At 38.9% G+C, this 15032-nt stretch overlaps 1 protein-coding gene across 1 annotated transcript in view; it reads left to right on the top strand.

Annotated features, from left to right (window-relative positions):
• DENND2C (DENN domain containing 2C) overlaps nucleotides 1-12503 on the top strand; it is a 42042-nt gene extending 29539 nt beyond the window's left edge. The window contains exons 10-18 of the mRNA XM_015812050.1: nucleotides 823-900; nucleotides 2472-2612; nucleotides 2861-3009; nucleotides 3629-3806; nucleotides 4297-4338; nucleotides 5815-5920; nucleotides 6175-6414; nucleotides 9060-9146; nucleotides 11480-12503. Of these exons, the coding sequence (XP_015667536.1) occupies nucleotides 823-900; nucleotides 2472-2612; nucleotides 2861-3009; nucleotides 3629-3806; nucleotides 4297-4338; nucleotides 5815-5920; nucleotides 6175-6414; nucleotides 9060-9146; nucleotides 11480-11511 (1053 nt within the window). The 3' untranslated portion in view covers nucleotides 11512-12503. The remainder of the gene's footprint in view (nucleotides 1-822; nucleotides 901-2471; nucleotides 2613-2860; nucleotides 3010-3628; nucleotides 3807-4296; nucleotides 4339-5814; nucleotides 5921-6174; nucleotides 6415-9059; nucleotides 9147-11479) is intronic.
• The last annotated feature ends 2529 nt before the right edge of the window (nucleotides 12504-15032 follow it).

The raw sequence follows: 15032 nt of genomic DNA, 5'->3' as shown, positions 1-15032 counted from the left end.
TAATTAGTGTATGAGCCAGTACGTCATCGATCAGTCAAGTGCTACGCTCGCGTCAAGACTGGGCATAGGTCCAAGGACAGGGCGTGACAACTTTGGCTGACTTGATCTGATTGGGCAGGAATACAGTCACAACCCACGGGTGGATCCTCCATCTCCGTGCTGAGAAAAGGCGTTCAGGTAAGACAACGCCCCTTCTCAGCTCTCCTTCTGACCCATGCAATATAAAGGTCTTCTATGGAAGGCAGGCTGGTTGCAATTGTTCTTTATGCAGTCTTAACTATCCATTGGAGTCTATACCTGAAAGAATCTGGATCCAAGTGCTTTCTTGCTAATGGTGATAATAAAACAGATAGAAATGTTCAGCAATTTGTATTTATCTCCATTGTGCAGGAGCTGGTAAACAGCAATTATTTGTTAGCAATCTTATTAATAAATAGTTTGCAATGTGCTCTAGTGCAGAGGTCCCCAATCTTTTGGGCACCAGGGACCAGTTACGTGGAGAGAGGTTTTTCCGCGGACCGGAAGGGACGTGGTTTTGTGTGCTGCCTGCATCCTGTGAATGGGGCTTTCCTTGTTTGTGTGGACCGGTTGCTGGCATGCCGCAGCCGGGTACTGGTCCACGGACCGGGGGCTGGGGACTCCTGCTCTAGTGCTTTGTATTTTAGATAAAATGAGCCAAACTTAGATGAAAACAGATAAATAGCAAAGGATCAGTCCAAAAGTTAATGGGACTGGTATGTCAAGTAAAAAAAAAGGAGATAGGGAAAGCTATTACTAGATACTGGGATACTTGAGTAACACTTTCTTTCTATTGCTTTTTAGCCAGAAGGGAAAGGAAAGCGGCTACCTGAGGTCTACTGTATGGTTAGCCGCCTAGGCTGTTTCAACCTTTTTTCTAAGGTGAGGAAGTTTGCATTCATATTGCTGCTTGCTTTTCAACAGCAAATATCTATGGGAATTACACTTCTTTTTGGTACAAAACTGGTTGTGTAGAACAGGCATGGCAACCAGAGGATTCAATGCTCTTGCAAGTAATCTGCTCCGGGGGCAGGATGTGAACAGAGCCCAAGCCTGGAAGTGGTATAACTGCCCGCTAAGTTTTGTCCTGGTGGGCTCCTTTCTATTTCCAGCTATTGAAGCTACTAAGAGGAAGGACAGCTTTATATGGTAGCTTGTTTTCGCCAGATGCAGTTTTGCCAGAACTGATTACTTGCAGAAGACAGAAATACATTGGCTACTTCAAGGCTGTCCTAGAACTAAGCAACCTGGGGGGTACCAAAATGGAAAAGAATTCCAAAATACTGTGCACAACCTGAGTATAAAATCTGATATTTTTCTTTGTTGCTTTAGAACTTTTTATTTGTATATTTCAAAAAAGACTTACAAAATCAGAGTGGTAGTTTACTGCACACTAACCAAATGTTGTAAGACACCAAAAAGAAATTATTATTACAGCTATGGACCTTGGGAAGCTGATGTACTCCTGAAGCAAGACAAAGGTGTGATGGAAACACACCTGTTCGAAATTACAATGGCACTGAAAAAAGTGACTTATGACTGTTTTTCACACTTACAACCGTTACATATCTCCATGGTCACGTGATCAAAATTCAGACTCTTGGCAACTGACTCATATTTATGATGTTGCAGTGTCCCAACGTCATGTGATCATTTTTTGCAACCTTCTGACAAGCAAAATCAGTGGGTTTTGTGTCTGAGGCTGAAAACTATAAGTGTAAAGTTCAAAAACTCAAAAGAAAAATAAAACAAGAAGTCATCTTTCTGAAATTCCTAACAAATTCAGAAGATGAGCCAAACCATAGAGAATGTCAGAATATGACTTTGCCAAGGATGTCAAAATGCTTTGGCGCTAGGATAAATTGTGTTCTGCTGCAGAATCTTATTTAATGCTTCTGTAATGAAAATTCAGAGTGTCCAGTGTCTATCAAAATGCTGAGAATACATTCTGAAAATAGTGGACGTGACTTAAAATTAAAAGAATAATGAACAGGAAAGAAAAAAGTTGAAGATAGCTTGGGAAACTCTTAGGGGCTAGGTCTGCCTATTTTCAGTATTAATCATCTGAAAAATTGGTTTCTATGAAGGTTTGAAAAGCAAAATATTTTGCAAAATATAAATGTGCACATTGAGAGCCAGTTTGATGCAATAGTTAAAGGCATCAGCCTAGAGACCAAGAGTCCAGACCTGTCAGCTGAATGACGTTGGGCCAGCCACTATCTCTCAGTCCTAGGAAGAAAGTATTGGCTAGCCACTTGAAAAAATGTTGCTAAACAACCTGCACTGATTTGAAGGCACACATGTGCATGTGTGCGCGCGTGCACAAACAAAATTGCATACAGCCTGATACACATTAAAGATATAAAATATTATTTCAGTCCTCCCTACTTTTTCCTTTCTTTCTACTGTCTTAAAAGGAACCAGACAGGTAACAGCAATTTTTTTTAATGTAGATATTAGATGAAGTGGAAAAGAGGCGTGAGATGTCCCCTGCCCTAGTTCACCCATTCATGCGCAGTGTTATGGAAGCACCATTCCCTGCTCCTGGGCGTACCATCACCGTGAAGAGCTTCCTGCCCGGAGCTGGCAATGAGGTAAAAGCTAAGATATAATTTTCATCCATTGAAGGTCCCTGTAGTTGTGGTGATCTAATAGGCTTATTTCATCATCCAGTAGAAGTAATTAATGGGATTAATTTGTCTAAAGCAATCTGAAGGCTTTCAATCTTTATTTTGGATTCTATTTGTCTGGTTTGTGTATCTCTTCCAGCCATCCACCAAAGCAAGTACAATAAAATAATGTATTTTTCAGCCATGGTTCTTTTTCATTTCTTTGCTTTTAGGTGATTGAGCTTTGCCGTCCACTGGATTCCCGATTAGAACATGTAGATTTTGAATGTCTCTTAAAGTGCCTCAATATCTCTCATTTGATCCAAGTTTGTGCTTCTCTTCTGCTAGAAAGAAGGGTGATCTTTGTTGCTGACAATCTAAGGTAACTCTTTCATGCTACTATAAACTTGTGATTTTTGTTATGCAATGCATATATAGGCTGGATAAAAATGTACAGGCAAACAATCTTCAGCCCAAAAGCAGGCTAATACATTTCATTTGAGTGGGAAGAGTACATAGAAAGTGAGGTATCTGTTTTTCAAGGGGAAAAAATATGTCATTCTAACATGTATTTGGATAGACTATTTAGTGCACACAGAATTAAATGCTGTTCTGGAAATCAGGTATAGGCTTCATCTTTGGGAGAAGTGCATAGAATTGCCTTCCAGGAACTGCTATATTTCCCAATGCTGGTGAGACCTATGGGACTGTTCTTCTATTTAAAATAGTTTGCCTTGGGAGCTCTAGCATGATAAAGAGAATTCTAGACCTTCTCTTGGGTATGCTGCCTTGTATCATTCAAAACATCTTTAATGTGGGACAACATTCAGTTTTGCACTTCACTTGCTTTAAAGGAGCCATTTCTGGGTTTTTTCCCCCCTCATGTAGAACCACTTTATACATTACTTTTTAGCTTCTTCATACAACCATCTCTTGAGGGGTTCAGACACTGATGTTTGTATTTACTGATACAATTTACATTTCATGTTCTTTCCATATAGCACCTTGTCCAAATGTGGCCATGCTGTGGTTGCAACCCTCTACCCGTTTACCTGGCAACACACTTACATCCCTGTCCTGCCAGCCTCCATGATAGATATTGTTTGTTCGCCTACTCCTTTTCTTATTGGCATCCTCTCCTGCTCCTTAACACATCTCCAGGACCTGCCTATAGAAGAGGTGAGATCTGTGAAACCAGAATGCAGAGCATTTTTACTATGCTGTATCTAATGACTGTATAACTTACTTACTTTTAAAAACATGATAATTCATCTTTAAGGTCAAAGACACACATTGATATTGTGCTGGTTTGCCTTTTTAAATGTGAGACTGGTAATTGTCCAAAGGCTATTCCCACAACTAATTAAAGCAGAATTCTGAAAGACTTGCTTTCTCTGTTGAGTGTTCAGGTAGCTGTATCCAGCCAGTTATTAAGCCTATAAGAGTTTTCTCTTAATTTCTTCACGGGGGCTGAATTTAAATTAATGCTATGAAATAGTAAACTTGTTGCATTCCAAATTGTTAATAGTTAATGAGAACAGCAGAAATTTAATACAAAAGAGTAGCCCTGTGGTCAGCTGTTAACATTTCATGCAATTGAAAGGGGGGCAAGGAGTTGCTTGAAGCAACTGAAGATTTGCATTAATTGTATGCCTCTTCCTTTTCTTAGGTACTGATCGTTGATCTCTGTGCTGATAAGTTTCTGCAAAAGGTGAATAAAATAATAGGTCCTACTAGCGTCTGCTTTGTCATAGGAAATAGCAGCACCAAGCTGCCGTGACAGTATTTGGCCCAACCCCAAAAAGCTAAGAATGATCTGACCTGGTTAATATTTGGATGAGAGACTGCTAGAGTTGTAAATTAGACTGGAAAGTTGGGGGGGGGGGAATCCCAGAAGAAGGAAATGTTAAATCTCTGTTGCCAAGAAAACTGTATAGATGTGTCCATGTAGTCCTTAGGAGTTGAGCTCAGCCCCAAGGAAGTCTTCACATTTTATCACTATTTCTACATTAAAGAAAGCAAATATGTTGCAGTTTGAGTTACAAGAAAAGTTTAATTAAAGCAAGCTGGGTAGGCTCTCCCCTGAACTGTGATTTATTTTTAAATATGTTTAGTTTAGAATACAGTTGAGAACAATTACAGTATATCCTGTTTTGATTGATGTAAAACCACCAAGCAGATCTAGATTTCTGCTATTGGTGGTAGGGATGGGTGGCAGTGTATAAACCTATTCCCAGAACAGCGAACTGTCTGAATATGTCATTATGCTACATGCCAGGCTTAACTTAATATTTTTATTTTAATTGATATAGCAATGGAAGAGCTGAATTAGAAGCACAACACAAGTGTAAATTTATTTAAGCTTTTCCACTCACATTATACTGTTATCAACTCCAACCCTATGCTGCAATATGCCAATAACAAGGTTCATCCCAAAGATGCTTTTTCCAAAGGCAATTGCATTTTGTTTTGTAAGGTACAGAAAGGAAGGTTCATCCTTCCTTTCTGTGCCTTGATTCATCTAATTGGTTCAGCTGCTGTTTAGAAATAGTCATATCATACAGAAGGCCAAATCATACATGCCGTTTATCATAGAGCAAGGCACTTAGGAAAACCTCCAATGGACTTCTCCCCCTCTACTTCCCTTCATTGTCTAGACACATGTGGGTTTTTTTTTACTTTCAGTTTTTTGTTCCTTAAAATAATGTCATGATGTACTTGCTGGTGACCATTGTCTGCTGTTGACCAAAGTGCTGCTTTTGCAAGACAAACAAATAACAGACTGAGCAATTGCTCATTGTCTTATTCTGCAAAGCAGAAGTTAAAAAGGTGTTGAGTTGTGTTGTTCTAGCGGATTGTCTGAACCCTTTGTTAATTTTAGTATCAGGATGCTTGCAAAAAATCCCTCCCTATGCAGTTTCTAATACAGAAAGTATTATGAAGGAAGGCAAAAAAAGAGAAAGTATTATGTTGTCAACTTCCACGTTTTTATACTGGCAATTTATATATAGGCCCTGTTGTAAATCAACTTATATATGGCTAATTTTCTTTACACTTTATAACATGTGACCGAATCATGCATCTATACACTGACACTGAAGTTATTTCATAGAGTTGTTGGTACTGATGCTTAATACAGTTCACCCCATTATCTTTTCTCTGTCTCCTCCATTATTTTATTTCAAAGGTTTCAGATGAGGATGAAATTCTACCTCACAAGCTTCAGGCTGCACTTGTACAAATCTTAGAAGAAAGGAATGAAATCTTGTTTCAGGAACGCTGCTACACACAAGGTAACATTGGTTGAAAAATAATTTTGCCCCTAACCTTGCTTAGACAGATGTATTTCTGCTCTGAATGAATCCATGATGGGGTGAAAAAATAGCAAGAATGAAGTCCAGCTAATGTTCCCCCCCCCCAAATACTGTAACTTTTATACATATGCTTACATCTTCAATTTGAAAAAAATGGCCTTGTACACTAATAGCTTCTTGTCCATTGCAGCACTTCTTGGATTGACTATGTAATGCTGCATCTCTTTCTGCAGGTGATGTGACACTGGACTCTCTAGTATCAGAGGCTTTTGTGCGCTTTTTTGTGGAAATTGTGGGACACTATTCTTTGCACATGCATGTCACTGAGAAAGGAGAGAGAGTATTCCAGCGGGAGCCCTTCCGGAAGTCCCATACGTCCCGTAGTGTGCGCCATTTCCTAGATATCTTCATGGAGACACAGATGTTTGCTGGTTTCATCCAGGACCGAGAGCTGCGGAAGAGTGGGGTAAAAGGTGAGCTGTTTGTGTAGAACAAAAATAGTACAAATTCAGGATGATGTTCTCTTTACAAGTATCTGCTGCCTTTCTGCTGGGAAGTTGAAGGTACCAATGTCCTCAAACCATTCGTTGTTTTGAATTTTAGTTTAGTAGGTTTTTAGCTTGGAAACTGAATGTTTATTGCTGCCATAAGCCAAAGCACTTTTATAACTAGACATAGAAGACTAGAATGATTTAACAGTTTAATAAGGACAAATACCTCTTGCTTTTAAAAGATTCTGCTGGTTGCACTAGAAATATCTATTTTCAAAGTTCCAGCCCTTGCCAACTTAAAAATATCTAGAACAGGGCTTTTCAACCGGTGGTACACGTACCACTTGTACATTAATGAGTGGCAGGTGATATGCAGCCCTGCCTAGCCAAGTGTAGTGGGGGAGGGAAAGAGCCAGCACAGGCAAGGACTTACTGTGAGAGAGTCCTCTGGAGCTGCAGAGTAGCTGGGGCGAGGCAAAGGCCCCAGGCTCACTTCTGGCTCACCCTCCCCCATGGGAAAGGAAGAGGAGGGGAGCGGAGACAGGAGAGGCTATAAAAGGAGGCAGTTTGGGCGGGAGAGGGAGAGAGAAAAAAAGCAGCAGCCTTGGGAGGAGAAGGAGTCAGCTCTAGCTACACAGAAGGAAAAGAAGAAGAAGGAGGAGGGAGGGGGGGGAGAGGAGATCAAGCAGGCTGGCCATGAGCCGATCTACAACTGTTGTGGCAGCCACCTATGCTGGCAGCAGCAAACAGGCAAGAACTGCAGTGGGGGAGGGTCACCCTCCAAGATGAATGAAAAAAGGCAGCAATGGCTGGAGTTGAGGCACAGGGGAGGGAGGGAGATGGAGAGTGGAAGGATTCTTATGTGCTTTTGTGACTTTGAAGTTCTGGGATTTGTGCAATGTGGGCTTTGTGTTCTTAAGGAGTGTTTGGCAATTTCTATTTGGCTAATGGCTAATGGCTTCTATTGCTCTGCTATTGTTAGCTGTAAGTTTTGCTGCAAGGGATTTTGAAGTATTTTTCTCCTGAATGGATTTTGCCTGTAGCATTCCTTTACTTATGAATGGAGCCATTTGAGGAGGCTGCCTTAGCCGGCAGCCAATACTTACTACATCTTTTTTTCTTAAGTGCAGGCTGCGCTCCTTAACTTTCCTTTCTAGCCAGTAGCTAATTCTTAAAGGGGAATGTGCCTTTTTAAGCTAGTTCACTCAGCAGTTTGTCTTTTCTGTCTCTGGGGGCTTTTCCTTGTTTGATGAATATATGGAAGAGAGACAACATGGGGGGGGAGTTTCAAATTCTTCCTTCAGAAGGAGGTGGGCATGAGAAAGAGGGAGGCAGGGAAGGAGGGAGGGAAGTCCCGCTTTAGCACTTGGCCACCAGCAGCCCTGCCATTGACTTTGCTTGTCAAAAGGTTGCAAAAGGGGATCACATGATCCTGGGACACTGTGACCATCATAAATATGAATCAGTTGCCAAGCATCCAAATATAAATCACATGACCCTGGGCATGCTGCAATGGTCATAAGTGTGAAAAATGGTCATAAGTCATTTCAGTGCAATTGCAACTTTGAACAGGATTTTTTTGGGGGGGTCATCAAGTTTTTGACACCTTGCTAGGTGGTACTCGAATACTGCCATATCCTAAAAGTGTGGTACAATCGGTGAAAAGGTTGAAAAGCCCTGATCTAGAAGATAAAGTCATACTTAACTTCAGCTTGACTCTTGGTGACTACATCAACACATTCATGTTCTTTTTGTGCTAATAAGAGGGAAGTGGATTACCATTGCTTTCTGGGATTCTTTCCCCCCCCCCCATTTCCTAGTCTAGCTGACAGCCCTGGGATTTCCTAGGGTTATCCTATCCTACTACTACCTAGAAATTAGTCAGGTGTTGCCATGTGCTGTTGCACTGCAAAAGCGTAAAATTTAAACACATTCAGAATGAAATGTATATATCTTTAAATGTCTTCATTAGTTTATTAATGAAAAAGGAAAAACATTTGCAAGTTCAATGAACAGATGCAATTCTTCCTTTCCACTTTTGAAAAGTGTGGGAACTATGATCATCCAGATATTGCTGAACTAAAATTCTTTCCAGATGGTGCTGAACAAGCAGCTTTTGGCCCTGTTGCATGGGAATTGTAGTTCAACATCTGGAGAGTTTCAGATTGCTATTCTGACTTGCAACAGTCGGAATCTGAGAGACAGAATCCATAAGAAATTGTGCCTTTCATGAAGTCTGTCCTGACTTCAACATTTGCTTTCATAATTGAGCAAAGGAAAAAAAATCAGTCTTGATTTTCTTTGAGAAATAATTGTAAAATTCCATCTCCAAACATGGTGAGTGCTTTGCATCTATTCATTAATCCATGCAAATTTTATAATTTATGTGTGTGTATGTGTGCACGCACTCATGCATATTTCTATAGTGAACTATACACTGCATATTTCACCTAAATTTAATGCTGGCAAATTGGGAGATTTTCTACCCTTAAGTTTCAAACATCCTCTTCTGATTTTCTATGTGTATTTTTGCTTTTTTAGAGCTCAACTTTTAAAATATAGAAATAAAAAATAAGGATGTTTTTTGTAGCAAAGGCATCTATTGAAATTTTGCTTTCTTTTTCAAGGCTTGTTTGAAGTTCGTGCCTTGGAATACTTGGAGACCATTCCAGAGACTGAGCCAAGTGGAATGAACAAAATCCTTCGCAGTCTGGGTGAGTCACCCTTAGATTTGTTCTTGGCTAGTCTAGTTTCTATGATCCACTCTGACCGTGATAATATTACTTTGATTCCTAAAATGGTACTGACAACTGGAATGATTTTTATAGTGTGACTTTCCAACTTTGTTTAGTTGAGGGTTAGAATCTTTATCTTAATATCCAAACAGAAATTCAGTAACGTAGTTGAGGAAGAATTTTTGCTTCTTGCACTTTAACTGAAGCTTACACTTCAGCTAAGCTACGATAGACTTGAACATTGGGTGCTATCTAACAAAATGAAGTTCAATGGTGAAAAAAGTAAGGTTCTACATTTAGGCAAGAAAAACCAAATGTACAGGTATAATATAGGTGGTATCTTGCTCAATAGCAGTAACTGTGAGAGAGATCTCAGAGTCCTAGTGGACAATCACTTAGACAGGAGCCAGCAGTGTGCTACAGCTGCCAAAACTGCCAACACAGTGCTAGGCTGCATTAACAGAGGGATAGAATCAAGATCATGTGAAGCATTAATACCTCTTTACAATGCCTTGGTAAGGCCACACTTGGAATACTGTATCCAGTTTTGGTCACCACGATGTAAAAAAGATGTTGAGACTCTAGAAAGAGTACAGGGAAGAGCAACAAAGATGATTAGGGGACTGGAAGCTAAAACACGGAATGGTTGCTGGAATTGGATATGTCTAGTTTAGTAAAGAGAAGGATGAGGGGTGGCATGATAGCAATGTTCCAATATCTCAGGAGTTGCCATAAAGAAGAGGGAGTCAAACTATTCTCCAAAGCACCTGAAGGCAGGACAAGAAGCAATGGATGAAAACTAACCAAAGAGAGGAGCAAGCTAGAACTAAGGAGAAATTTCCTGACAGTTAGAACCAGTGGAATAACCTGCCTCCAGAAGCTGTGAATGCTCCAACACTAGAAGTTTTTAAGAAGAGACTGGATAGCTATTTGTCTGAAATGGTATAGGGTTTCCTGCCTGGTCAGGGGGTTGGACTAGATGACCTCCAAGGTCCCTCCCATCATCATCATCATCAATAATAATAATAATAATAATAATAATAATGATGATGATGATGATGATATTTATTTATTTATTTATTTATTTATTTATTTATTTATTCATTCATTCATTCATTCATTCATTCATTCATTCATTCATTTATTTATTTATTTATTTGCCCACCCTTAAAATCTACTTTTCCTCAGGAGGTCAAGGCTGTGCATGGCATGCCCACCCAAAATTTGTAATCCTTGTTATGGCTTAGCACAATATATTAATCTCTTCTTTGATTTTGTAATCTTCTGTTCCCCAGTGCTTTTTTGCCACTTACAGTATTAAGAAATTTTGCAATAGGATATAAATGGATTAGTGAACCTTCATGTTAACTGCTTCTGTTAACAGTTATTCAGTTAACAGTTACATATTCAGTTACCTGAACTCATAGTTCATATTTTTGCCTAGTGACAATGTAGACCATTGCACTAGAAGTTAACACTGGGATCTAAACAAATGGAACTTAAAACAGCTAATACTGTAGCAGTCCTCCTTTTCAAAGTCTGATGCAGTCATATTCATCTCTAAGCATCGTAAGTGGTGAGACTTGGCTCAAGCAGGGTAGCTTCACTCCCTCCTTCCTGTTTCTCTTGTCTTCTACTTCTGCAAGTCTTTGGCATTTCTCCAACCATCCTTCTATCTCTGTCTTGGGTGGGTTTTTTTGCCTCATTTGACTATAATCGAGGCAGCAGTGTTTGTTGTTAAGTAGGTAATTTGTCTGAACTTGCTCCAGTTAATTTAATTCTAAAAATTGCATGCATGAATGCACAGTATTTAGAATGCTAAAACCGAGGCTGAAAGAACTGTTTTGGGTATATTGAAATGTAAATTGTAAATTACAATCATCATCCCTTGCTCACTATCACTCAAAATAGAACACTGCAGTTGTGTGCTAAAGAAGCTTAAGATTTTAGGAGCTGAAACCCATTTGGATTCCGTCAGGCAAATTTCTTGTAGAAAACTTTGTATATTCTCTTCTCTTCTGTTGTATGATTGGGGTATTGCTATTAAAAGCCTGTGTAGCACCTCCTGCATCTTATTTATAGAGGGAATCTGGAGATCCTCAAAAACTGTATTTAAATTTTGAGTGTGTTGGGAGATACTTTTAAAATATTGTATTCCCTGAGGGAATTTCAAGCCTAAAATTCCACTGGTCAGAATTAGCCACTTCGAATTTTGACTCAAACAGACAAACCTGTTCTTTCTATTTTATTTGTAGTTGTCTTCCACATGGTTAACATATCAACCTTTCTTTTAATCTCCTGTTGTATTTTAGGTAATAAAATGAAGTTTCTACAAAAGAAGTGAGAAGCCAAATGCAGAATCGCTAAGCTTTATTTTACAATACTGACAAGCCATAACGATGTGGCTGTGTCGCTGTGGTATTCTATTAGATTCTTCAGGTCCCACTTAAAGAAGTTCAGATGACTGGAAAAATGAGTACCAAATATGAACAGCATCCTCGATCTCAGTTCTACTTGGTCTGCTTGGAGTATTACTGAGCAAAAAATGAACTTCTGTTTACAGAGATGATCTATAAAGCAGAAATAACAGCAGAAACTATATCCTTATTTATACTGCATGGCTGGAAAAGATTTTCCTCGTGTTATTAAAAATATGCTCAAAGCAATCTCAAGGCTTCAGCTCAAAGCAATCCCAAGGATTCAGCTGGTACCTTTTAAAAAGAGGAAGAAACCAAGAAAGAACCAGGAATCCAGCAAAGTGGCTATGCCAATATTTCCTTGAATAGATTCTTTGCACAAGAAAGCCTTTCTTAAGGCTGGTTGGAGGTTATAATCTCTCATTGACCATAGCATCAGATATTCTATTGGCTTGATCATTCATGGTTAACTATTGTTTGGACATATTACTGCAGTGTAAAGCTTTTCTCACTTTTGAAAGCAAAACAAGAAATCTGTTTGCTATGTTAGTCTTAATTGTTGTGAATGTACACACTGTCTAATTACAGGTCCATCTCATATATGACAGAGGATATACCTCATGCTAAGCTATTGTTTACTTGTCAGGAGAAGACTGTTTGTTCCCAAATGGAGTATGAATATTTTTCAAAGTCAAGATGTTGACATTGAAATAGGCTAATTTGCTGCAGAACTGATGTAAAGGGACAGATGATAACTTTCATGCAGTCTATTTTGCAGTAAAAACTGGAATAACAAATTATTCTTCCTTTGAAGCATCATTCTGCTCTTTCCCCACAGCTGAATATCATCAACAATATGCTTCCTCATCTAATGTTAAGTCTGTCAACTGCTTTCAATAAATACTGAATTCTCTTATTAGCCACTCCTGTAAATGCCTAGCATTTGATATAATCTGCTTAAAATTTATTACCTAAATATTGGATTCACGTAACACATTAATCAAATATGACAGAAAATATAGGTTCACACATTGACCTAAGCTAAAATGCAGTTCGTGTTCTGTGAATCCTGTTATTGTGGTTTTTAGACCATGGTTATTGGCTTGTTGTAATGAATATACTCAGCCAAATATTATTTATGTAATAATGGTTAAATCATGGTTTGCTATGATACAGACTTATAGCAATCTCATGATTAGTTACATTCTCCTCTGCAGATCTCTTGTATAGTATATAGCTAATGGCTCTTGTCCAGTAAAATGTTGTCACATGTTTACAATAGTGAAAGGTTTTAGACTAATAAGTTATGTTGCCTGAGAGTGAGCAAAAATGTCCTAAGTAAAAGGGGATTTTTCTTTGAAGTGCAGAATGCTGAAGTACTGGACTATTTCTCTGCTGTGTGGTTAAACTGACCTTTGGATGAAACAAGTTTGTGGCTTGCCTCTATCCCAAAAAATGCTGCTTTTAATGGGGAACAGTTCCCGAGTCTTTGTTCCCTTGCAGCATGTAAGGTAGATCTGTCCAAGAAGAAGGGAGCTCAGCAGATATATAGGAAGATAATATAAAAAAACTGGTGAAATTTTATCATGACTTTAAGAGAGTATGAACACTGTCCATCTTTGAAACAGAAAGAATGGGCAGACATTTGACCCTGTTGATTCTCCATGTGGAGTCAGATACTTTATCGAAGGGCCTAGGAAATGTCCTTTTTATTTTTACTTGGCAAAAGTCAACAGCCCACCCAATGTAAGTAATTTCAGAATCATACTTTTTGGAATCTGGTGAGATTTACTTGCAGTTTGGTACTCACGTGGTTCAGACTGAGAGCTTTTCTGCAGCCTTCATCTGCTTGTCTCCCAAAATAAACAGCCTGAAAATGAAGCCGTTTAAGAAATCTGTTTCTGGATTTCAATCTATTTCTTTATTTTGGTCTTAGTAATGGTTCAGATATTCTACTTGGACTGTGATTAACATGGCCTATGATTGATAATTCCTCTTCTGCTTTTACTTTCCACCTATGCCGTGAAAGTGGGTGCTAGTTACATTCCATTCTGTTTTGAGGACTGAGAGAAAAAAAGCAAAAAAATTGCAGTTCTTCCTATCACTTGATCTAAAAAGGAAAACTTGGCAGAACTCTTGTCAGTTTCACCTAGTTAAAACAAAAGAAAACCAAGACATATCAAGCATTTCGCCATCCTATGGCTGAGCATGCATCGCCACAGTTCCTGTCTCTTGGGCTAGAAGGGAAAACTGCTGAATTTGTTAAAGTAGAAAAAGAAAAATGACCGGCATTTACTATTGTACTACTGGGATGCTGTATAAAAGATCAAGCTCCATCCTGCCATGGCATACACGCCTATATAAAATGGCATCTGAGACACTACAAGAGTGGAGGGGGGGACATATTTGCCACAGCAACTGGAACAGAAATTTGTTTAGGATGGAATAAAGTGCAATTGGTGGACCAGACTGTCTTGCTTGTACCAGATGAAAGGGTGAAATACCATTTTTAAATCAGATGGTGGTTCCCTTCCCAGAAGCCTAAAGTGAACTGAGGATGATGCTTTCCATTCCTGCACAGAAACACACAATTATACGCAGCCCATCTTTGTACAGGGCAGGGAAGAAATGTGGATCAGTCCCTGGATGGAAGCCTTTCTCCTCCACAGCATCCTTTACATATGTTGGGATTCTTCTCCCAGAATTCAGTCACCTCGATCAATCATGCAGTCCATTTATATAGAAGGCAACAGTTAGGGAAAACTATACTGGAGAATATCAGAAGCACAATATACATATAACAGTGACACAAGCAAGTCCCTAGCACAAAGAAAAGAATCTGATTTAGTTGCTTTGCAGTTTCAGAATCTGGCTTCAGAATCTGGCGAGCCCTCCCTATTTCTTGAATAGCACCAGTTAAGAATTGCTTTTTGGAATATACTTCAGCACTAAAACTATGCTCTTATAGTATTCAGAAGAATAGGAAGAAAACTTTGAGTCATGCCCACTTCTGAGAAATAATTGGGTTAATCTAGCCCCAGACATATTCTTTGAGACTGGGTACTTCTTAGCAGTCATCCTTCTTCCTTGTCACATATGTGTGGCTGTTTGTTTTGCTCATTCTTTATAAAGCCTTAATTTATGCTGTATAGAAGAAATCAAAACTGTATGTACAAAGATCAAGCTATAAGAAATCAAAATCTTTTGGGAATAAAGTGTACTATTTTTGTGTTTTGAGAAATCTTTGTTTTATCGGTTGGAATTGTGTGGCCACTGTCCAGTATACTTCTAGTTTTTCTTCACTTCTTGCTCAACTCATAAAACCAGGAGGAACACAACAATGGCTTCACTATAACTTGAATGAATATATTTTAAAAGTTTTTATGAACTTTGATAGGTACAGATTGTGCAGAATGTGATCTATCTCATGAATACTATTGCTCGACAG

Source organism: Protobothrops mucrosquamatus, unplaced genomic scaffold (genome assembly GCF_001527695.2).
Source record: "Protobothrops mucrosquamatus isolate PMUCROS unplaced genomic scaffold, P.Mucros_1.0 scaffold65, whole genome shotgun sequence".
In the NCBI taxonomy this organism is placed as follows: domain Eukaryota; kingdom Metazoa; phylum Chordata; class Lepidosauria; order Squamata; family Viperidae; genus Protobothrops; species Protobothrops mucrosquamatus.
The sequence above is the reverse complement of the archived record's forward strand: the minus strand, read 5'-3'. Positions and strand labels throughout refer to the sequence as shown.